Below are 20022 nucleotides of genomic sequence, written 5' to 3'. Positions count from 1 at the left end.
TTACTAATGGTGCAGATTATACATTGCTTTTATCAATCACGATGATAATTGAGCCACACAGTCCCTGACAACTAGCCAGAGCAAGTCCATTATACCCAGGGAAATGGCAGCACGGAAGTGTGGCATGGCGTAGTGACTAAATTAGAACTGTTACTAAGTTAGCAGCAGACTAAGTGTTAAAATACAGAGGCTTTTGACTTTTTACCCAACATGCCTTCTTCTAGAGTAAACATATGTCAGTAAACAATGACAAATGTGATGTTAACATGGTTGTGCAAGTAGAAAGGATCTTTCTGTGTGAAAGTGGGGGCTGACTAGGGAATGGTCTGCATTTTCTTCCACCAAATTCTTAATGATTGGTGCACTATTTCTAGCAAAAAATACCTATTTAGTTCTAGGAACAAAAATTAAAAAGGACTGACACTTTCATACAAATCAGTAACAGCCGTTAACAGGCAAAGCTGTGCTACTATATTACATTTGTAATTACAAAAATGTGTTATATATGTGTTCATATCTAAAGTCCATGCTGGAATTTATCTTAATATCGCTTACCATTCAAAAAAATTCCAAATAAGTGTTATAGTATGAAGCAAGAATTTCAGCATTTGGATTTTCTGATAAAGAAATTTTCTGATAAAGGCTGGAGCAATTCTGCCCCATTTCTGCCTTTTTAAATATACACTGAAAGTTCTTAGTCTTTTAAATATAATCTAAAAATAAACACGCATTCTTTCTCTCTCAACTTTGAATTTCCCTATACAGAAAGCATGTTTGATATCCTACATTCTCTCTGTGTTACTAATGTTTTTGAAATCTACACACAAAACTCAAGAAATCATGCAAAACTCAAGAAATCATGCCATCTTAACAAAAAATTCAAACATTTTACTAGCTATGAAAACTCACAATAATTAATTCTCAATATAGGTATATGAGTCTCCAGCCATTTTGAAGTTTCTATAAATCATCTGTGAATGGTGACCTACCTTTTAAATAATCCTTCCAAGAACTAAACTCCATTTATAAAAACAAAAGAATTCTAGAGGATTTGGGCACCCTGAGTAAATGTGCATTGGAGTTAAATTCCCATAGTTAACTTTGCCTATTTAGCATCTCTTTAATTTCATTCATCTTCCCAAATAAATCATCAGTCATACATTTCATAGCAGGCATGAATAAACGATAATCATTCAGTTCATTGAGCAGAAATAGTGACCTACTAATTCAAATACTTAAGATAATCCATTGATTGCTCACCAGCCAGACTTCTCTCACATTTGACAGTATTTTGCATTCCAACAGCTCATTTTAGAAGGAAGATAATGTTAATAATTTAGCATCTAAAATGATAATCATTTAGCATTCTAGTTGTACTTTAGGGGAGAAAAAAAAAAAAACAGTATCTGCATCCAGTTTTGCCAAGTACAGGTCATATTCTGCCACAATGTACTGAATAGAAAGTTTATTAACTTAAAAGGAAACTTCAAATAAAAATACTAACACAGCATCAGTTAGTCTAAATAAAACAGAGATATGTCTACACTTAAAGCTTCCTCTTTCCTTCACTTTCATGGCAAAGTATTTAATAGTGGTTCAAAAATATCTTGTGTATACTTTGAAGGATTTTTAACAATAGCTTGAGTAAAGCTTTCAAAATCAAATTACTAACACTTCCCATAACAACCAAGAAGTTCCAGTTGCAGTAAGTATCTAACAACCAACTTATAAGCTCATTATTATATCTACATTATCAAATGTTAGGAAGTGATTGAAAGAAAAGGTGGAGATCTTTCTTTGATGGGTTTCCTATGGAAATAAGGCTTATGCAATCCTATACTCTATGCATATGCATGAAACTCATTTATTTGTCCTTTAATTCTTTTGCATTCGTTGGTCAATATAAATAAAATTTGACACTTTGCCTTTAATCATTATTCAATAGTGTGCACAGGACAGCTTTCAAAGAGTACCCTATCCATCTACTACTGCCCACGATATCTTCTTGTATAGTTATGTTATATATATATATATATTACATATTTATACACACATACACTAATCATTTTGCCATTACTCAGACATAAGAGATATACTTCTATGCATAGCTATCAGTCTGCAAATCATTATTCATTGAACAGGGAACCGCTGAATTGCTGGAAATGGGAGAAGTGGGTAGATGGAGGAACTGAGGTAAATACTTACTACTTTTTCTAATATTTCTTTATCACCTTGCTTGTTCACAGCCACATTACACAAAATTTAAACCATATATTCTATTACCTCATTCTATTTTTGAAGCCTCTGTGGTTAAAGAGATTTATAACTAACTACAATTTGAGACTTAGGAACAGAAACCTTGGATTTTCACAGACAGATACCATATAAATAGTAGTTTTGCTCTTTTCCCATGCTTAATTTTTGGCAAGGTCTCAGCAGCCATTAACTAATAAACTGAACTCAAGATCAGTGTTTTAAATCATTTTACAGCTGTGATTACAAACTGCTTTCATTTAATACATAGGGTTGGTTTCTAGCAGTTCTCAAGGGAGGGACTGCTAAGATCATGCTAGACTTGAAAAGAATAAAATCAAAATCACCACCTGAATAGAATGATTTTAAGACACAATTCTCTTTTGATCTGCAAAGACTATGCATATGTGCTTGATATCAGTGTAGGAGTCTCAGTTTTATCAATGTAGGAATCTCAGTCTTCTGACAACTTAAGGCATCTGCAGCTAGAGCCTTGATGATTAAGAAACACCAGGGTTACAAGGATCGTTCTCCCTTTTACCTAGAATGCTTCTGTATCATAGGTAGCATTATATGTCCTAGACCTATAGTCAGTGTGGTATTCCTGGTTTAAAAAGGTGAGACAAACAATGAAAGAAACTCAGACTCAAGGTGAAATTAACAGAAAGGAAACAAAGTGAAAGATTGTGGGAGCAAGGGACCCAGAAAAACTAGAAAGAAGAATCACAGACACTGTATTTTCAGGTTAATGAACTAGTCACTCATTCACTATATCCCAGCACATTATGTACCTGTAAATAAACCAACTGTGAAAGAAAGGATCTCCTAAAACTCCTCTAAGAATGAGATCTTATCTTTCACACTTGCACCCATGCAACCTTTTCTAACCACTCTTAACTGGCCACTTCGTAATCAAAGCAGAGACTGTTTTGGTGACATGGCATACATATTTGTTTTTTACTCTCCCCTGAATCTTCCAGTGCAAAGCCAATTCCGATGAACAGATGAACTTTACAGGAAAAGCTCCTAACATTGCATATGAAGTTTCAGGAAGCTAGACAGAGAACAAGCCTGCAAGGCACTGCAGTGTGACATGGCTCTTCTTTAATTAAGGGAAATCTGTTTGGTCTACTGAAGCAGATAGGTAGCATTCTTTTAAAGAATATGATCATCGGCATTCATTTTATATTTTTATTCCACATTTCTGCATATATATCTCAAATGCTTCAAGTATATTATACCTGACATTTTATCTCCTGAGTATAACAAACCGGTAGACATTTTAAAACACTGGGTAGCCTTCAAATCAGCAGTGTCAGGCACACTACATCTTAAAAAATGAACAAAATAGACACTCTGCTACATGTATGTAGCTTCACTTAAAAAAAAAAAAGTGAAGTTTTTCAACAAATTTTTAACAGCTGAGAATTAATAAAACCAAATTTAGTAATCTCTTCTTTAAATGACTGTTTCTAATTCAAAAAAGAAAATGCTTAGCCAATGTTAACTCTTGACAGAATTAGTACTATCACCCTTCATTTATTGGCATCAAACTCTATACCACAACATTGTTTTATAGAGAAGCCAAATAACGGCTTAATCACAAAAAAAACCCCAGCATTTAGGCTAAACTTATTTGATAAACTGAATGAATAAAGCAGTAGCTAACATGAATGAAACCTAAAAATGAAATTTGAATTTTTGCAATGTGTGTTATACTAAGTATTTTAAAACACAACTTGATATTGACTTTAAATTAAAATTGGAAGAAGTTGAGATGCACAGAAATCCTTTTGGTTTTAAGACATTATTTATAATTTATCATTTTGTTTTATCGTTTCTGCACTCACACACAGAAAACCAAAACCAAAACTGACATTAATGTCATTTCTCCCTCTTTTCTTTTAGAAGACTCTCCCAGTGTGATCACTACTGCAGGAAAGATAATACTCAAGGTGAAGAATAACAAAGGCTGAAGATCAAAACTGGTTACGCAGATGAGCAGGTACCAGACTGGGAGACTAATTTTGAAAACTCAAGTACAAAGTTACTTCTGCAAACTACATGCATACTTTCATAAATTGGTAATTAACACAAACTATTCTAGCATCTGTTCACATATATAGTTGGTTTTGAATGTGAAATATTCAAAATTACAGAAGTTTCTCTAGTGAATTACACCTTCATGCTTTGTTCACAAGTACACATAAAATTAACCTCCAGAAGAAAAAAAATCATATTATTTATGATGTTGATATAGCAGAACAGATGATAAATATAGTTAAAACAAAAATACACTTAGTACAGTCATTTTGTTACAGGCAAAAATACAGCTAATTCTAAATGAATGGTAAAAGGATAAATGGTAGAAATAAAGTGTATTCATAAATGAAATAGAAAAAAGTCTTTGAAATGAATCTAATATTTTACTACCAATGATAACACAGCAACCCACATAATAGTTAGCAAACAGATTTTCTGGTTTTAGTCCTTTCTAATCTCAAAGTAACAATCAACCCTACCACTAATGAACAAGACTGGGATCTCAGTTTCAAGCAGACAACATCTTGAAGTACTTCATGATTATCTGGAAATAAACATCAATGCAAAGGAGAAGAGAATTTGTTCAGTGTATTTCAGTAGGATTTCTAAAAGTCTCAGCTGGATAGTCACTTTTTTTGGATGATCTCCTACTTTACTACTTGAAGACAGTATTATATGAATAAATAGCCCTGAAAATCCCAGAAAGCCATATCATCTTGATTAGTGATAACAAAGTTTAACTTTAGCACTCTGAAGTGGCCAACAAATATTCCTAAATTTAGTAACTTCTTGAACTCCGAAAACAGAAGTGCCAACAAATGCATTTTCTATGGGAGACTGATTCTGAAAATAGTGAATTTTAACTATTTATGCACAAATCTTGACTTCCATACATGCCAGACTTTATGAAATGTGAACAGTGACTGAAATCAAATTAATCAAAGTCTAATAAAATCATGAACTAAAATATTAAATATCAAGGCAAATAGCAGATATTAACTTGAAAGTACGTGTCCTTTATCTCATTTTAGAAAATATGTTATATTAAATTATCAGGGCCCCAAGGATAGTACCTAAATGAAAATTACAAAAAACCCCACACACATATTTCAAAATCACAAGATTGCATATTTTTAATTTTAAAAGTTGTCATTTTCTAGGAGAATATTTCATTAAAACTGAGAGTTGTTCCACAGTATTTGTATAGCTGATGCTGTTCAATTGTGGACCCATGTTACTGAGGGAGGTTGCAGAGGCAGAATGGCTAGTTTCAATTAAGTGATCATACCTGTTACTGTTTTTGTTTTGACAGGACTGCTGGCATACTCAGAGGCTTGATTTGATTGCTGCCTTGCCAAAGGTGCACTTCCAACTGATACTTCATCCTCTTTTTTTCGAGTTACGGACACACCAAGCGGAACAGTTCCTACAGACTGCTAAAAAAAGAAGTGTGTTGTGAACCACCGAAATCCAAAACACATTAATATTGAATTACTATGTCATGAGAAGCGTGTCTTAAACAACATATTTTGAAACGTACAGAAGACAACTTGAAACAACGATTGCAGTACATATTTTGAAAATAAATTATAAAACACTACATTCAGACTTGTAATTAATTGTCATGTTAATCTGAAGAAAAGCTCTACAGTAACAGAAAAAGTGAAATATAATATATTAACTTAAAACACCATGCTTGTTAGCCAATCAAAATGGACGTCAATAAACCTGGATGATGACCAAATTAAAATAATTCTCTAAATGTTTAATGGAAACCGAGGAATTTTAGCCAGATATGAAGACTGTGAAGTTTTGCAAAGAAAGTTATCAACCTTCATTAAACTCCACAAGAAAAAAATGTACTTTTATACATTATTATAATTGTTCCTCACATTTTAAATATAAAATTTAATTCTGACCACTACTGATTTCTAATTGTTTTGTCTTTCAAGCATATCAATAAATGACAAACTGCTCAAAATACGACACTGTTAAAGAAAATTGAAGGTATTAAAATCTAGTTTGAAGGACTGCAACCTTATTTTAAGATCAGAAAAAAGTAATGTGCATTAATCCACATGGGTTCTGGAACTGGAGGTCCACAGATGTATACAGTCTATTGGCTTTGTTGTTAGTTTTTTATTAACACGAGCTAGAAGAGACAAAATCATTTAAAAAATGGATCCTAAATTTGCTGTACAGTTGGCTGTTAACATTTTGCTGTAGCATTAGCTGCTACGTAAATTGTAGATGTATACCAGTTGACAAAAGCAGAATATTTCTACTGTTGATTTTGCAGAGGGTTATCATTTAAAGACGACATGAGTTTTTTCTAAAGATCAGACATTAGGATTACATGCATCTTAATCAATTTTTGTGTAATTTAATTTTGTTGGTATTGGAGTGAAAATGTAATCCATATAGCTGGGTAATGAGAAACCTCACACGTTGCATTAGGAATCTCTGTGGGAAACAAATTCGTGTGAGGCGGGCAATGTGCTTGTAAATTTTCTCCAATAGAAAACAGATCACTGAATCAAGCAGTGTGCAACATGTGCACACATACAAAACCCCAAAACAAACAGAAAAATCGTTTAATTGAAGGAGAACGCCTTCCAAACGCCTTCGCCATTTTCCACTATAAAAGTAAATTAAAATAAGAAAGACAATCAACTATTTAATCCTACTCCAGTGAATACAATCAACTTACATATACAGTGGTATGCAAAGTTAATAGGAAAATACTAATGTCAATGACAAACAGAACTCTCATTTCTCCTCCTCCCTCTGAATGTACGGTCATCAGCTTTGTCTCCAAAAGCACTAAAAAATCTTCCTGGAATATAGAAACATGCCACTTTGATGTCCTCTTGCCATAACAGCAGCAAAAAACCCATCAGCTTTTAAAATACAAGTTTTACACCAGTAAAATATTTCCCACATGCATACTTTTGTCACACACTTTACATGACTTATTTTCAAAATTTAGCAGTTTATCTGATACAATCTTTCATAAGGCAAAGCCATCTGCAGCTTTCCCATGACAGCAACTGTTGAGCCATGATTTGCCAACTCTGGACATAACACTGCAAGAACAGTGACTTGCCAAAATAAAGCAAGAGTTTCTGAAGAATGAACACAGACAATACACGACAGTACAAACCAAAAGGATGGAAATACTGTCTGAAGAAGCAGTATCTTTTTCTGAACCACTGAAGAAATGGATCAGCAAAATATAGTAAGTTACACCACTAGTCAAATAGTGAAAAACATCAAGGCTATCACAGCCAGCCAAAGCTGGAAAAAATTATGACCAAATATTGAGTGCTTGAGTGCTGATCTGGACAATGAAACAGCTGTTTCATCTTTGCTCACTGAAATCAAGCCTGATGTTGCTGTTGATGACGCCCAGTACAATCTTGTCAGATTTTTGGCAAAAGATTTCTGGTTAAAAGAATGCAGAAGATGAAAGATCAATGTTGAACTAGATGGAAAAGGATCATCAAGATTTGGGTTTTAGCCACAAACTGATGAGGAAACTGTGGCTTGGGAAATAGCAGATGACAAGAGCCCCACAGCTGTTTGAGAAGATGAATCTGATGGGAAAGGAGATATTGAAGGCAAGTGTTATCATAAGCATTTCATCACAAGAGTCCAAAAAGTTAGCTATAAGGCAATACGTAGCAAAGTTTAACACACCTACTTGGGTTGTAAGCTTTATGGTTACTAATTGGTAGTGTTTTAAAGAAGATTAATAAAAAACATTTAATAAAGTTGTGGAATGACAGCAACATTTATATGAGGTTGTTTTGTTCACACAAAGTCAAAATCAGATTCTGTTCTAGAATACTGACCACAGTTTTATCAATGCAGTAATGTTTTGTGGCTATTATACACTGAATACTAGATTAATAATAATTCATGGTACTCAAGAAAATTTACTACTTTTCCAGTATAATTATTACAATTAACTTTTTAAGTGGTGGCTAAAAAACAACAAGAAAGCTATCCTTCCCAAATTTAAATTTTATTGACACAAATAATCTAACACATTACACACCACGTTAAGTATGTGTACACAAAACACACATATACATCTATGCTATTTATGCATGTAAATAGATCAACAGATACAGATCATATTTTTTATTTTACTTCATACTGTGTGGTCAACATGACTTTGGAAATTGTAAAGATCTAAAATCAGAGAAAGGCACAGAATAATGATAGCTAAAAACCAACCTGCCAAAAAACCCAAGCCCCAAGTATTTTCTGATTTATGTGGAAATATGCCAACTAACTGAAGCTAAAACATCCTGTAAAGAGGGCTAGTGGAAATTTGCCCCAGGTGAAATAAATTAATGTTTTACTTTACTTGGAATTTTTGGTAATTAAATATTTTATTTCTGATTTATAACTTCCCATGAGTGTGAGGCTGAAGAGGATGCAGGCAGACCTGGGAACATGAGAAATGCATTCTAAAGTAAACTTGGCCAACCGAGCAGATGAGTAACTTCCATTTGAGTGATGCCTATACAATCACCTCCCTGATAACAAACCAAAAGCAAAAGAATATTCCAAGATAGGAACTTTAATATTACTAAAGGGAAAAATGAAGCACTGGCTTATGAAATGTTGAATTCAAAAGCCTCAGCCCACTCATGGGTTGCCATCTTTGAAGTGGTACCAAATCCAGCTATCCCATATGGTGGATGCTGTGTGCACACAGACTGATGTGTACATGTGCAGTAGCTTGCAACCAGCAAGCAGGAAGAAAAATTAATGAAGTCTTTGGGATGGGGACCTGGTGTTCTGTGAACATCTAAGAGCACTGTCATGCAATCACTATATGCCTCTGAGAAGAGTATTTACCAATGCTGCAAGACTGTCCAAGCTGTGCCAGTATGAGTTCCAACAGCAAGGAGGATCTACCTTGTCAATCTTACAACAAGTTCTAATATCATGAAATCACAATCACTGCTTTACTACAGAGTGACATGTCATTGTTTCGATTTCTGAGATTAACAATATAAGCATGCACCTAAATTGTTTTAGAGAGCTCAAAACAAAACTAGGCATTAGGCCTAGTTCCCAATTAAAATTAAATTAATTAAAAAAATTACATGAATTAAAATTATCTTAATTCCTAACTAAAAAGTTTAGGCATGACTAACCCCTGGGGTTCACAAAAGCACCTTCTTTCCTGGCAGATGAACTTGCTAATTCAAATGAAATTCTGTGACTGCTTCATTTTCAGGTATGCTCAGAAAAGTGCTCTGCTGGGATAGAAGACCAATCACTGATTAGCTGTAATCTTTCCAAACTGATGTCATGAACCAATGTCAGCCAAGAACCCCCACATTTTAACCAACTGTTGAAAGCATTCTATTAGCAGCTTCAAGGGGCCTATGAAGGTAGAAAACAAGGTTCAAGACCCAAGTACCTTTAGTTCCTTAAGTAAACCGCAACTTCATTCCTGCATCCTTCAGAAACTTAATTGTGTTCCTTGGGGTAAGAGGTGACAGATCCCAATAGGGATAAACACAGTGATTTTGGCCTGCAAGCAATATGAGAAATCAAAACCTATTATAATTTGAGAAATCTTTGCACACCAAGAAGATAATTATATCTACCATAGAAACATGCTTGTTTCATCAAAGCCTTTCCTGCTATTTATCAAGGTAGAAGAGAAAAACTAAAACTACAGAAGGGCAACACAGCTCTACCTTCAACAGCTAACTTGGCTACAACATGGAAAAATCTTAAGTTTTGGTACTGAAATTTACCCTTATGTTGTGCCATTCATTCACTGGCATTCATTATCAGAAGTGTTTGGCTCTTAAAGAAACAAAGATCTGCAGTATTCCAAAAGTCATCCTAAAACAGATCAAATGAGAGGAATTGTTCTACATGAGTCTACTGACCAAGTCACGATGATAAAATTATTTGATCTTAGGCAAACAATCCAGAGAGACCTCTGATGTAGACCTCTGAATGAAGAATTGCCCAAAACATAACATCAAGAGTTGATAATATCCTTAGCTAACAATGAACTTTCCATAGAGCAGTGAAAGGATTTTATAACACAGTAAAATTCCTAAGATAATGGAAGAGAACAGAGAAATAGAGCAGAGAAAAAAGTTGAAGGGAAAAAAAAAAATTATTGAACTGAATTGCTAATGACCAATTCTATAATCTACCTACCTAGCTGATAAAAAATTCTTGGTTTTTAACTGGGATACACAATCTTCCATGGTGTAGATGTTCATGAAAAACGGGAGAAATTTGGATTATGGAATCATGTAGGTGTATTACATTCCAGTGCTTTAAAGCATGAGGAGTCTGGAACAGACGCAATGCCTTTTCCTTAGTTGTTCCTGTATGATTAAGGATGTTCTCCCTGCACTGATGGTTTTAGAAGTACTCTGTTACTGAAATACTCATTAAATTAGGTAGTAACACACACACACATGCAGAACATCCAAAGAAAATAGAAGAAATATGCAGGCATACACATTGATATTATACATCTACATATAGGTGTAGGTACACATTTTTGAAAGTTTAGTCTTCAGTAAAATTAGTAATTTTATCTCATAGAAATGAGTAATGTAAGAAAAGTATTGTCAAGCCACAAAGGCTTTATAGTAACGTGCATTTGAGAAAGATTACATGCAAAAAGATTAACTGCAAAAAGTATCACATACTTGACTGTCTCATATCAAATTACAGCTAAAGCCTTTTTACCAAGGAAAAAAAAATCTCTTCCAATATTTATCTGTGCAAAGCTAAGTATAGGTTTTTATAGGAGAGTAAATATATGAAAAATGCCAGCAGTTTACAAAAACAAAAGGCACCACTTCTGAAAAAAACTGAAAAAATAGTAAAAATTATTTTTTTAAATATTTTTAAATTACCAGAAATGAGGCCTCACTGCCACAAGCCACATCTGAAAATGTCTTAAAAAACCGTCAAACTAAAATATTAAATCACTGAAAACAAGGCCTCTAAATGTAGCTTTGTTTTGCTTTTTAACGGGGACGCATTAACAAGCAGTAAACAGCATATATACAGTAAGTCACTCTCTGTACTGGTATCTTTCCCAAATTCTGTTCGAATTAACTTTTCATAAAGCATTAAAGAACATACCTTTTCAACAGGGCTTTCAGACCAAACAAACACAAGGGATTTAAGCATATATTATAGATATGCTGACTTAAAGAACTATTAATAAGCAGTAAGCAAGCAACTGGTCCACAGATACTACACTAACACATTTAATGCTGCCACACATATAACTCACTTGATAAAAATGATCCATACAGAGTAAAGTATGCAAAAAAAAAAAACAGAAAACCAACAACAAACCCACACCAATTTTGGCTGACACATACAAGAACATTTTTTAAAAAACCCAAATCAAACTTCTGTGCCAGTTTAAACCCTGCTTAAAATCTAGCATAGGTTCATCAATCATCAAGCAGGGTATGTAAGATGTCTTTTGCATTTGCTGCTCCAACTTCATGGATTACTCCCAGTTACTGAAAAAAAATGGTGGTAACAAAAACATATTTCATGAAAGTCTAACAAATTTAGGGAACCAAAAATGTGATTATTTTTAACACCCAGATATTGTAAAATATGCGATTTTGATGTGGAACATATGGATGGAGTGCAACATATCTGGCTCATACTAACTCTGAGCAGTCACACAGACTGTGTGTATATAAAGCAGAATAATTACATTTTTATCATATGTCTTCTTAATGCATTAATTCTTAAAATGTAGAGCTGAAGAGCAAAACATTTACATTCAAAGCATTTACCCATGTGTCTAACATAATATTCTTTACAAATATTGATAACTTTAAATCTTTTGTAGTATTTCCATTTCATAGGTATAACACACCAAATGTTAGTACAAAAAAATTTACTATTGAATAACTTTCTCCAGAATGCTTTTCATCTATTCTTCAGGCTTTGAACTAATAAAAACAAGAGTATTCTTCATTTTATTCCTGCCATATAAAGTACTAGAAAGTTGAGAATCAAACCCTTAACCATTAGAACTACCACATAATAGGCTAGTAAAATGATGGCATGACAAATTCACTCTATTTTAACACAGACATTTTCAGGTTGGATGGGGCTTTGAGCAACCTGGTCTAGTGGAAGGTGTCCCTGCCTATGGATGGGGGGTAGGAACTATAATAGATGATCTTTAAGGTCCCTTCCAACGCAAACCATTCTATGATTCTGTGATTTTGTGATTCTAGCAAGGTTCTGGTTGTGTTTCTGTGATTTCTTTTAAACTAACAATTTGGTGTATCTTAAAAGGCACAATGTTCAGAAGGTGCTAAATTAAAACAACTCTAAGATATCTCTAGCTTGCAAGCCAAAACCAGGATTCTGAAAACAAGTTTTGAACTTTGTTACAGTACCTTGATTTATAAAGTTTATTCCTTGCTCTACACCAAGACTCAAGTTATTTCAGCTCAGTATTATTGAAGAATAAACTAATATAACTTAACAAAATAAATTCCAACAATTTCTGCCACCTTAATATATATTGTGTCTGGGTTGTTCTGGGTTTTTTAACCCATTACTGGCAAAGCTTTCTGATGTTGATTACTGCACACTGTACACATAGCAGAGTGATCCAAACAGGAAAGATGATCTACCAATAGTATCTTTTTCTAGACAAATACAAAATAACATGTAATACTTGCTTACAATGATAACCTGGAAAGACCATCAGCTGACCATGAGGGGAAAATACTCTCATGTTAATAAATACCTTTTCCTTACCTCTTCCCGTCCCTGTTACCAATCCATGTGCTTTTTCCTTTTCTGACACTAAACAACTATATTTTCTTCTCTTTGTACATTATTCAGAGCTGTTAGATATGAAATCAATGTAAAACATTTTTGAAAAATGTGTATTAATTGTGTAAGTATTATGTAATTTTAACTAACTTCTTGTGTTCACCTGAGTTTACAAAAGGAAAGGAGCAAAAGGGCAGAAGAGCTGAAAAAGAGCCAGTTAGACTATTTCATTGTCTATGGGAATACATATCAGTATCAAGTCAAGAAACTCATGAGCTGCTTTTCCTATTGGAAAAGCCTGAGGAACTGAATGCCTTCTTCACCTCAGGCTTTACTAGCAAGACCAGCCTTGAATCCCAGCCCCCAGAGACAGGGGGAAAGGATGGAGCAAGGAACACATACCCTCAATGTTCTCAGTATTACTTATGATTAAATGACTGGCTTGGTAGGTGAAGGAAGAGCAGTGGATATTGTCTACCTTGACTTCAGTAAGGCCTTTGACACTGTCCCCCATAAGATCTTCCAGGAAAAGCTCATGAAGTATGGGCTGGATGAATAGACAGTGAAGTAGACTGAAAACTAGCTGAATGACTGGGCCCAGAGGGTGGTGATCAGTGGCACAAAGTCTAGTTGGACTCCAATAAGTAGCAATGTACCCCACGGGTCAATAATGAGTCCAATCCTGTTCAAGATCTTCATTAGTGGGAGGAGTGGTTGATATGCCAAAGGGTTGTGCTGCCATCCAGAGGGACTGTGACAGGCTGGAGAAATGTGCTGACAGGAACCTCATGAAGTGCAACAATGAAAAGTACAAAGTCCTGTACCTGGGCAGGAACAACCTAATGCACCAGTATATGCTGGGGGCTACCCAGCTGGAAAGCAGCAGAAAAGGTCCTGGTGAGTCCAGGTTGAACAAGAACCAGCAAAATGCCCTTGCTGCAAACAAGGTGAATGATATCCTGGGCTGAACTAGACAAAGTATTGCCAGCAAGTCAACAAAGGTGATCCTTCCCCTCTATTCAGTGCTAGGTCTAGTTCTGGACTCCCCAGCACAAGAGAGACATGGAGAGAGTTCAACAAAGGGCCATGAAGGGGCCCATTAAGAGACCAGAGCACCTTCCATAAGAGGAAAGTCTGAGAGAGATGAGATTGTTCAGCTTGGAGAAGAGAATGCTCAGAGGGGGTCTCATCAATGTGAAAAAATATCTGAAGGGAGGGTGTGACGATGATGAAGCCAGGTTCATCTCAGTGGTGCCCAGTGACAGAATCAGAGGCAATGGGCACAGACTGAAACACAGAAGGTTCCCTCCTGAACATAAAGAAACATGTTTTTGCTGTGAGGGTGACTGAGCACTGGAACAGACTCTTTATTAAGCAAGACCTCATACAACTAACTGTAATAACTAACATGATTTTGTAGATCTCACATGTAAGAAAAAGAGTTTGCCTCGAGTTCAGTTCAGAGAGAGATGTTAATTTTATTCTTTTAAAATAAATGTGAGGAAGACTGATGTAACTTGCACACTGCACAGAACCATAACTTATGAAGAAGAGTTGTACATTAAGTGCATTTCCAAATTCTAACATATTATTTAGTTAGCACTAAGTGAAATCCTCTTCTATTGCAAACAGTTGTCAAATGATTTATTCCTAAAAACATAAAATTCAATATAGGAACAAGTTTGAAATTTTCCTTCTAACAATAAAAAGCAGCAAAAAAACTTTATTGTAGTTGTAATACTCAAGATTTCAAAATCTTTTACTCCTAGACTAAATATACTAAGAACCTGTTTATATTCACTGATTATTGTGCCAAACTTAGCTTTTTCATTTAAATAGTCTCTCTCTCCTTTGGGTGTTTACCTTTTGCCAGACTTTTTAAATTCTCATTTATCATTCATCACATTTTTCAGACACCATCTAAGAACATATCAGGACATCTGACAGTGTACTAGATACTACATAAACACGGTTAAGGAGTTTATAACCTGACTGTACAAAATAGATGCACAGGGCAAAGGAAGAGAGAAAGTGTAAAGAAGTAACACTGTACAAACCAAGGAACATAATGGCCTCAGCTATCACACTAAGTTCTATAATTATTAGCTTCTGGGAAGCAATCTAACAGTAATAAATGAAAAGGGGTAGTCCTCACTGAGCTGCGTGTACCCCTACACCCCAACACAGCAGTCATCCATTGTTCTGTTCCAGTTGAATAAATCTCAGTAAGGCCACATTTCTTGCTGGCTTCATCACATTAATCTTAAAGAAGACACAGTACAGCTTTATAGAAAAAATAATTTAAAATTTATGAGTTTTGTAAAAATACATTTACTTCTATGCTTACTTTTTACTTATACCATTTCAGCTTAAGAAATTAAGTATGTTGTTATTTCTAACTTTTCATGCTTTCAGACAAACCCACACCAACACAATAACATTACATATAGTATTTCAGTAAAGATATAAAATATGTGTACTGCCAAATTAACATTCTAAACCTAAGAATCCCAGAATAATAGTTAAAAGGCAAACAAATCTGAAGAAGTTCCAGTACGTGAAAGTATACCTGTCTGTGGGGAGCCAGACAATCCCAGCCTTACGTTTTATGCGATCAGAAGTTTACATGGCTACAGTTGTGGTCCCAAATGAATTAATTTGATTTAACTTCTTGAACTCATAATGGTATTACTTGATAGAATGCGTGTACAGAATCAAACATGCTGATTTTCCGACTGTGTTCTGAGATAGAACTCACAGTTTCGACTTACTTAAAGTGACAGAGCAAAAAATTGTATTAAGTAGACATTAAAACATAAAACATCTTAACATCTAAGATCTCTGAATCACACAAGGAACTTCTAAAGTTATGTATTTTCTACTGTTACAGTAGAAATAGAGGAGAGCTTCATCAACCAATAACATTCTGACCATAACATTGCTTGAAAGCATCATGTCTTACCGTTGTTCTATTAAATATTCAAAAATTAGGAAGGTTGTACAGAGCATTTTTGTTCTGTAACACAAATTAGACTATGGTAACAAGCTAAAACTTTTCTAGTAAGTAATAATCAAGGCCATAACTTTGACTAGAATCCTTATCCTAGGATAATTACAGTATTACATAAAGAAAAAAGTCTATTTTTAAGGATATTTTAATACAGGTGTAGTTTTCAAATAAAGTTTTTTAACTACTATTACAGACATTGCAATTTTTATTATTATGTGCAGTCTATTACCACAGTTGCATTAACAGTGAAACTAGTATAGTGTTGATAGGTTTATAAATTCACATTTTAAATAATTTCAAATGACTAAGCAACTCTAAATCTAATAACATTAGAAATGTGATATGGTAATTTTAATCAGAAATAGATCACAACAACATTTAGAAAGCTGAATAAGATAATGACACAAATTATAAAATAACTACTTAATCAAAATTCAGTTTAAAATTTTGCCACTGGTGATCAAAACAATGGACAAATAAGTTTCCTAGTGTAGTCACTATACCTCTCTAATGACTCAGTATAAAAGGGCAATCAAAAGAGAAAGCACTGAGTAACAGCACATACATTAATGTTAGGGAAAGACTTTTATATGAACATTTGATATAACCAGCCTTAATTACATTTTGGAAGGATACATGACAGTGTTGCAAAAGTAAATAAATGGTCTATTTTAAAAAAGAGGTAAGCCAGGAAATGTTGTGCTACTCCAGTTATGATGCAGGAATGAAGAATCACTGAAGACATTTAAAAACAGCGTAAAGTTATTAAAACAATAAAGCAGCAATTCACACATTGAAGTTTTTCAGATGGTGCAGAGTCAGCTTAACAGAACTCAAATTAATGTTTGACAATTACTACCTAACAAGGTCACTTACACACAAGAAACAGAAATGTTTACAGATCATATTATAATCCTCCCACTTCAAGGTCCTGGTATGAGACTTCCCTGATGTGCACAGTGCTCTATAATTAGGAGTCAAATATCGAAAGATTCTTAAATTGGCCACTTACTAACTGTCCACTTATAACTGAAACAGAAGATCAGGCTGCACAGACCACTAGTTTGATAGATTACAACAAATTTAAGCTTTAGAACATTCTACTGGTCTGCCAAACAATAGTTATAAATAAGCTTAAAATCAGGAGAAAATCAGTGTTCTTTCCAGGTCAGGAGTATGGGGCATGAAAATTATGGTCAAGAATATGTCAAAGAAAACACTGTGACACACAGACCCACAGCCTTTACTTCTTGTATCTTTTCTGAGCACCTTGCACGCATGTGTTTTGACATTATATACAGAATCTGAAACTTATATCAAGCTATTAACTGTATGGTTCATCTCCTATTAAGATGGGCTTTAATAACAGTAGTGATTTTATAACAAGTTATGCAATTATTTGATAAACCATTGCAAATGTTTAGAACGTAATTTACTATTTAGACTTAGAAGTCCTATGAGGTCTCAGCAGTTAAAACTAGTTGCAAAATACTGATCCTAAACAGTAACCATCAAAAACCATTCTGTTATTTTCAATAAACATAAATTAAAACACTGTGAAATTAAAATTTTATTATGCAAAACATTTTAAATAATTCAAAGTAACAGTATGTGCAGCAAACTACAAACAACAGGGTGACAGAAGACAAATATGTGGAACAAGAATGCACTACTGGCATAGATGGCAGAGAAAGTTTCCCCTCTCCCAACTCATTTTTCCCCAAAAATACATACCTGCTGAATGTGCCTACTAGCTCGTTTCTGAGGTTGGTAGATAAGCCAGGTATACAGGACTGGATCAACATTAATTGCTAATCCTTGTACACTGGACAAGAGTACTGCACCTATACGCCATAGAAAAGAAAATAAAATATAAACTATCTGCTAAAAAATCTCCATACACATAGTCATTTCTTTTGCACACAAATCATCTTTGATGCAGACTTTTGTTTGGATTGGACTTACATATATATTTATTTTAAATTCCAATCAAGAGTAATAATTAAAACATCAATTTCAATAATTTCTTGAAAGTGAGAAACTTGCCAGCACTGCCAGTGTTATGGACAAGCACACAAAAAAATGCAGATAATTGCATTTTGATATTGCTTATTACAATTTTTTGCCAAGAAAAATGCTTGTTTTCACAAAATTGTCTGTGTAACCGAATACACACAACACCTTTCCTCAGATCTGTAGCCAACAATAACATATGCAAGAAATAAGTCAATGAGACCCTTGACAGAAAGATAAAAATATAATGCATGACACCCCACAACTTCAATAAAGAATAACTTATTCTAGGGCAGTGGGTTCTTTTAATAAAGACAGGTCTACTTTAGGTTAGTGTTCTGACCAAAGCTGCTCAGGATAAACATTTTTCATGTAAATGTGGTCATGAATATTCTTTAATGGACTACTTAGGCAAAATAATGAAAATTTTTGAATTCTGCTAACATTGGCAGCCTTGGTAATGTGAGCTTTTAGGATTTTATCCTATACTTTTATAATATATCTCATTTTCATTATATCTCACTTTTGAAGTCCTAGGATTACAAGATAGGGCTACTATATCTTCATTTCTTAAAACTTCTAATTTTCTTATACTTGTGAAGAAAAACATACATGGGAAACTTTAAGAATCAAAACAGGAGAAAAACTATTCTCAGTATCCAGAAATCTTAGCATATACTCAAGCCAAGCACACTAAAACCCAATTTATGAAGCACTATTTCCATTAAACCTGAATTAAAAATCTGATGATGTATTAGTGAGGCTTTTGTTTTAGTAGTACAGATAAAGTATCTATTGCAGCAGAACATAATTACAGATTTGCAAAATCCAGAAGCAAATGGATTAATGTAATACAAATGTATAGATTATATTGAAAATGTGTGGCAAGTACTAATAGGCAGTTTTCACATAAATTTTACAATTTTACAACAAATAAATAAATGAAATCATGAAATAAATATTTTTTAAAAAAATTAAAACAGAAATCCTGGTTCCTGGAAGGTCCCAGCACCAAGTTTCAGAGAATTACAGTAGTTCTATAATTCAAAGAACTGTAGTTCTTAAAGTAATATATACTTCCTCTGTAGCATACAATATCATTATGATTCAATTATAAATTCAAATACATTGAGAAAGCGTGTCACGCAATTCAATGTACTTTACAAAAAAAACAGCAAAACCATGTGCCTCAAAACACATAATACATCACCACAATTGTAAATGGAGAAAGAAAAAAAAGTTATGAGTTTATTGTATATAACCAGCTGAATTCCAAATGGCAGAAGAACCACCAACCTGGGGCGACACAAGCAAAGCCTAATGAGTACAATGGGAAAATGGCAGTCAAGAAATACACAAAGATAAATCATCCGCCTAGCACAGGCTTGGAGTTGGAACACACACTGTGAGGAACTCTTATACACAGACTAGTCTATCTGATCTGATGGCTTTAAATGTCAGTAATAAACCTTAGAAATAAATCTGCAATTTAAGGCAAAGCCAATGTCAAGCATAAAGTAAAGGGGTAACATGCAAGTAAGAAGTACAGTGAATATGTCTTGTAGAAGAATCCGGAGACTAGAAAAAGGAATCAGGAGAAAGAAGAAGGTAGTAGAAGACTGATAAAGTATATGCTACAATCAATAGATTTAAAAGATACTTGGAGACCAAAATAAAACAATCCTGCATCTTTTAAGAGATACCGCCTGTTGTCAGCAACTTAATGAAAGGTTTAATGTATATGTGATATGACAAGTGGGAGTCAGAGACCTCCCAAAGAGTGAGGAATAAAGTCAGCCTACAGGCAAAGTCAACAAAAAATCCCACATTTATAACAGACTCCTGAAAAAAAAAAAAAAAAAAAAAAAAAAAAAAAA

At 34.1% G+C, this 20022-nt stretch overlaps 1 protein-coding gene across 1 annotated transcript in view; it reads right to left on the bottom strand.

Moving 5' to 3' along the window:
- VPS13B (vacuolar protein sorting 13 homolog B) overlaps nt 1-20022 on the bottom strand; it is a 477299-nt gene that overhangs the window by 249209 nt on the left and 208068 nt on the right. The window contains 2 exon segments of the mRNA XM_026841594.1: nt 5585-5732; nt 17867-17976. Of these exon segments, the coding sequence (XP_026697395.1) occupies nt 5585-5732; nt 17867-17976 (258 nt within the window).

This window comes from Athene cunicularia, assembly GCF_003259725.1.
Source record: "Athene cunicularia isolate RWA chromosome 2 unlocalized genomic scaffold, athCun1 chr2_part1, whole genome shotgun sequence".
Taxonomy (NCBI): domain Eukaryota; kingdom Metazoa; phylum Chordata; class Aves; order Strigiformes; family Strigidae; genus Athene; species Athene cunicularia.
The sequence above is the reverse complement of the archived record's forward strand: the minus strand, read 5'-3'. Positions and strand labels throughout refer to the sequence as shown.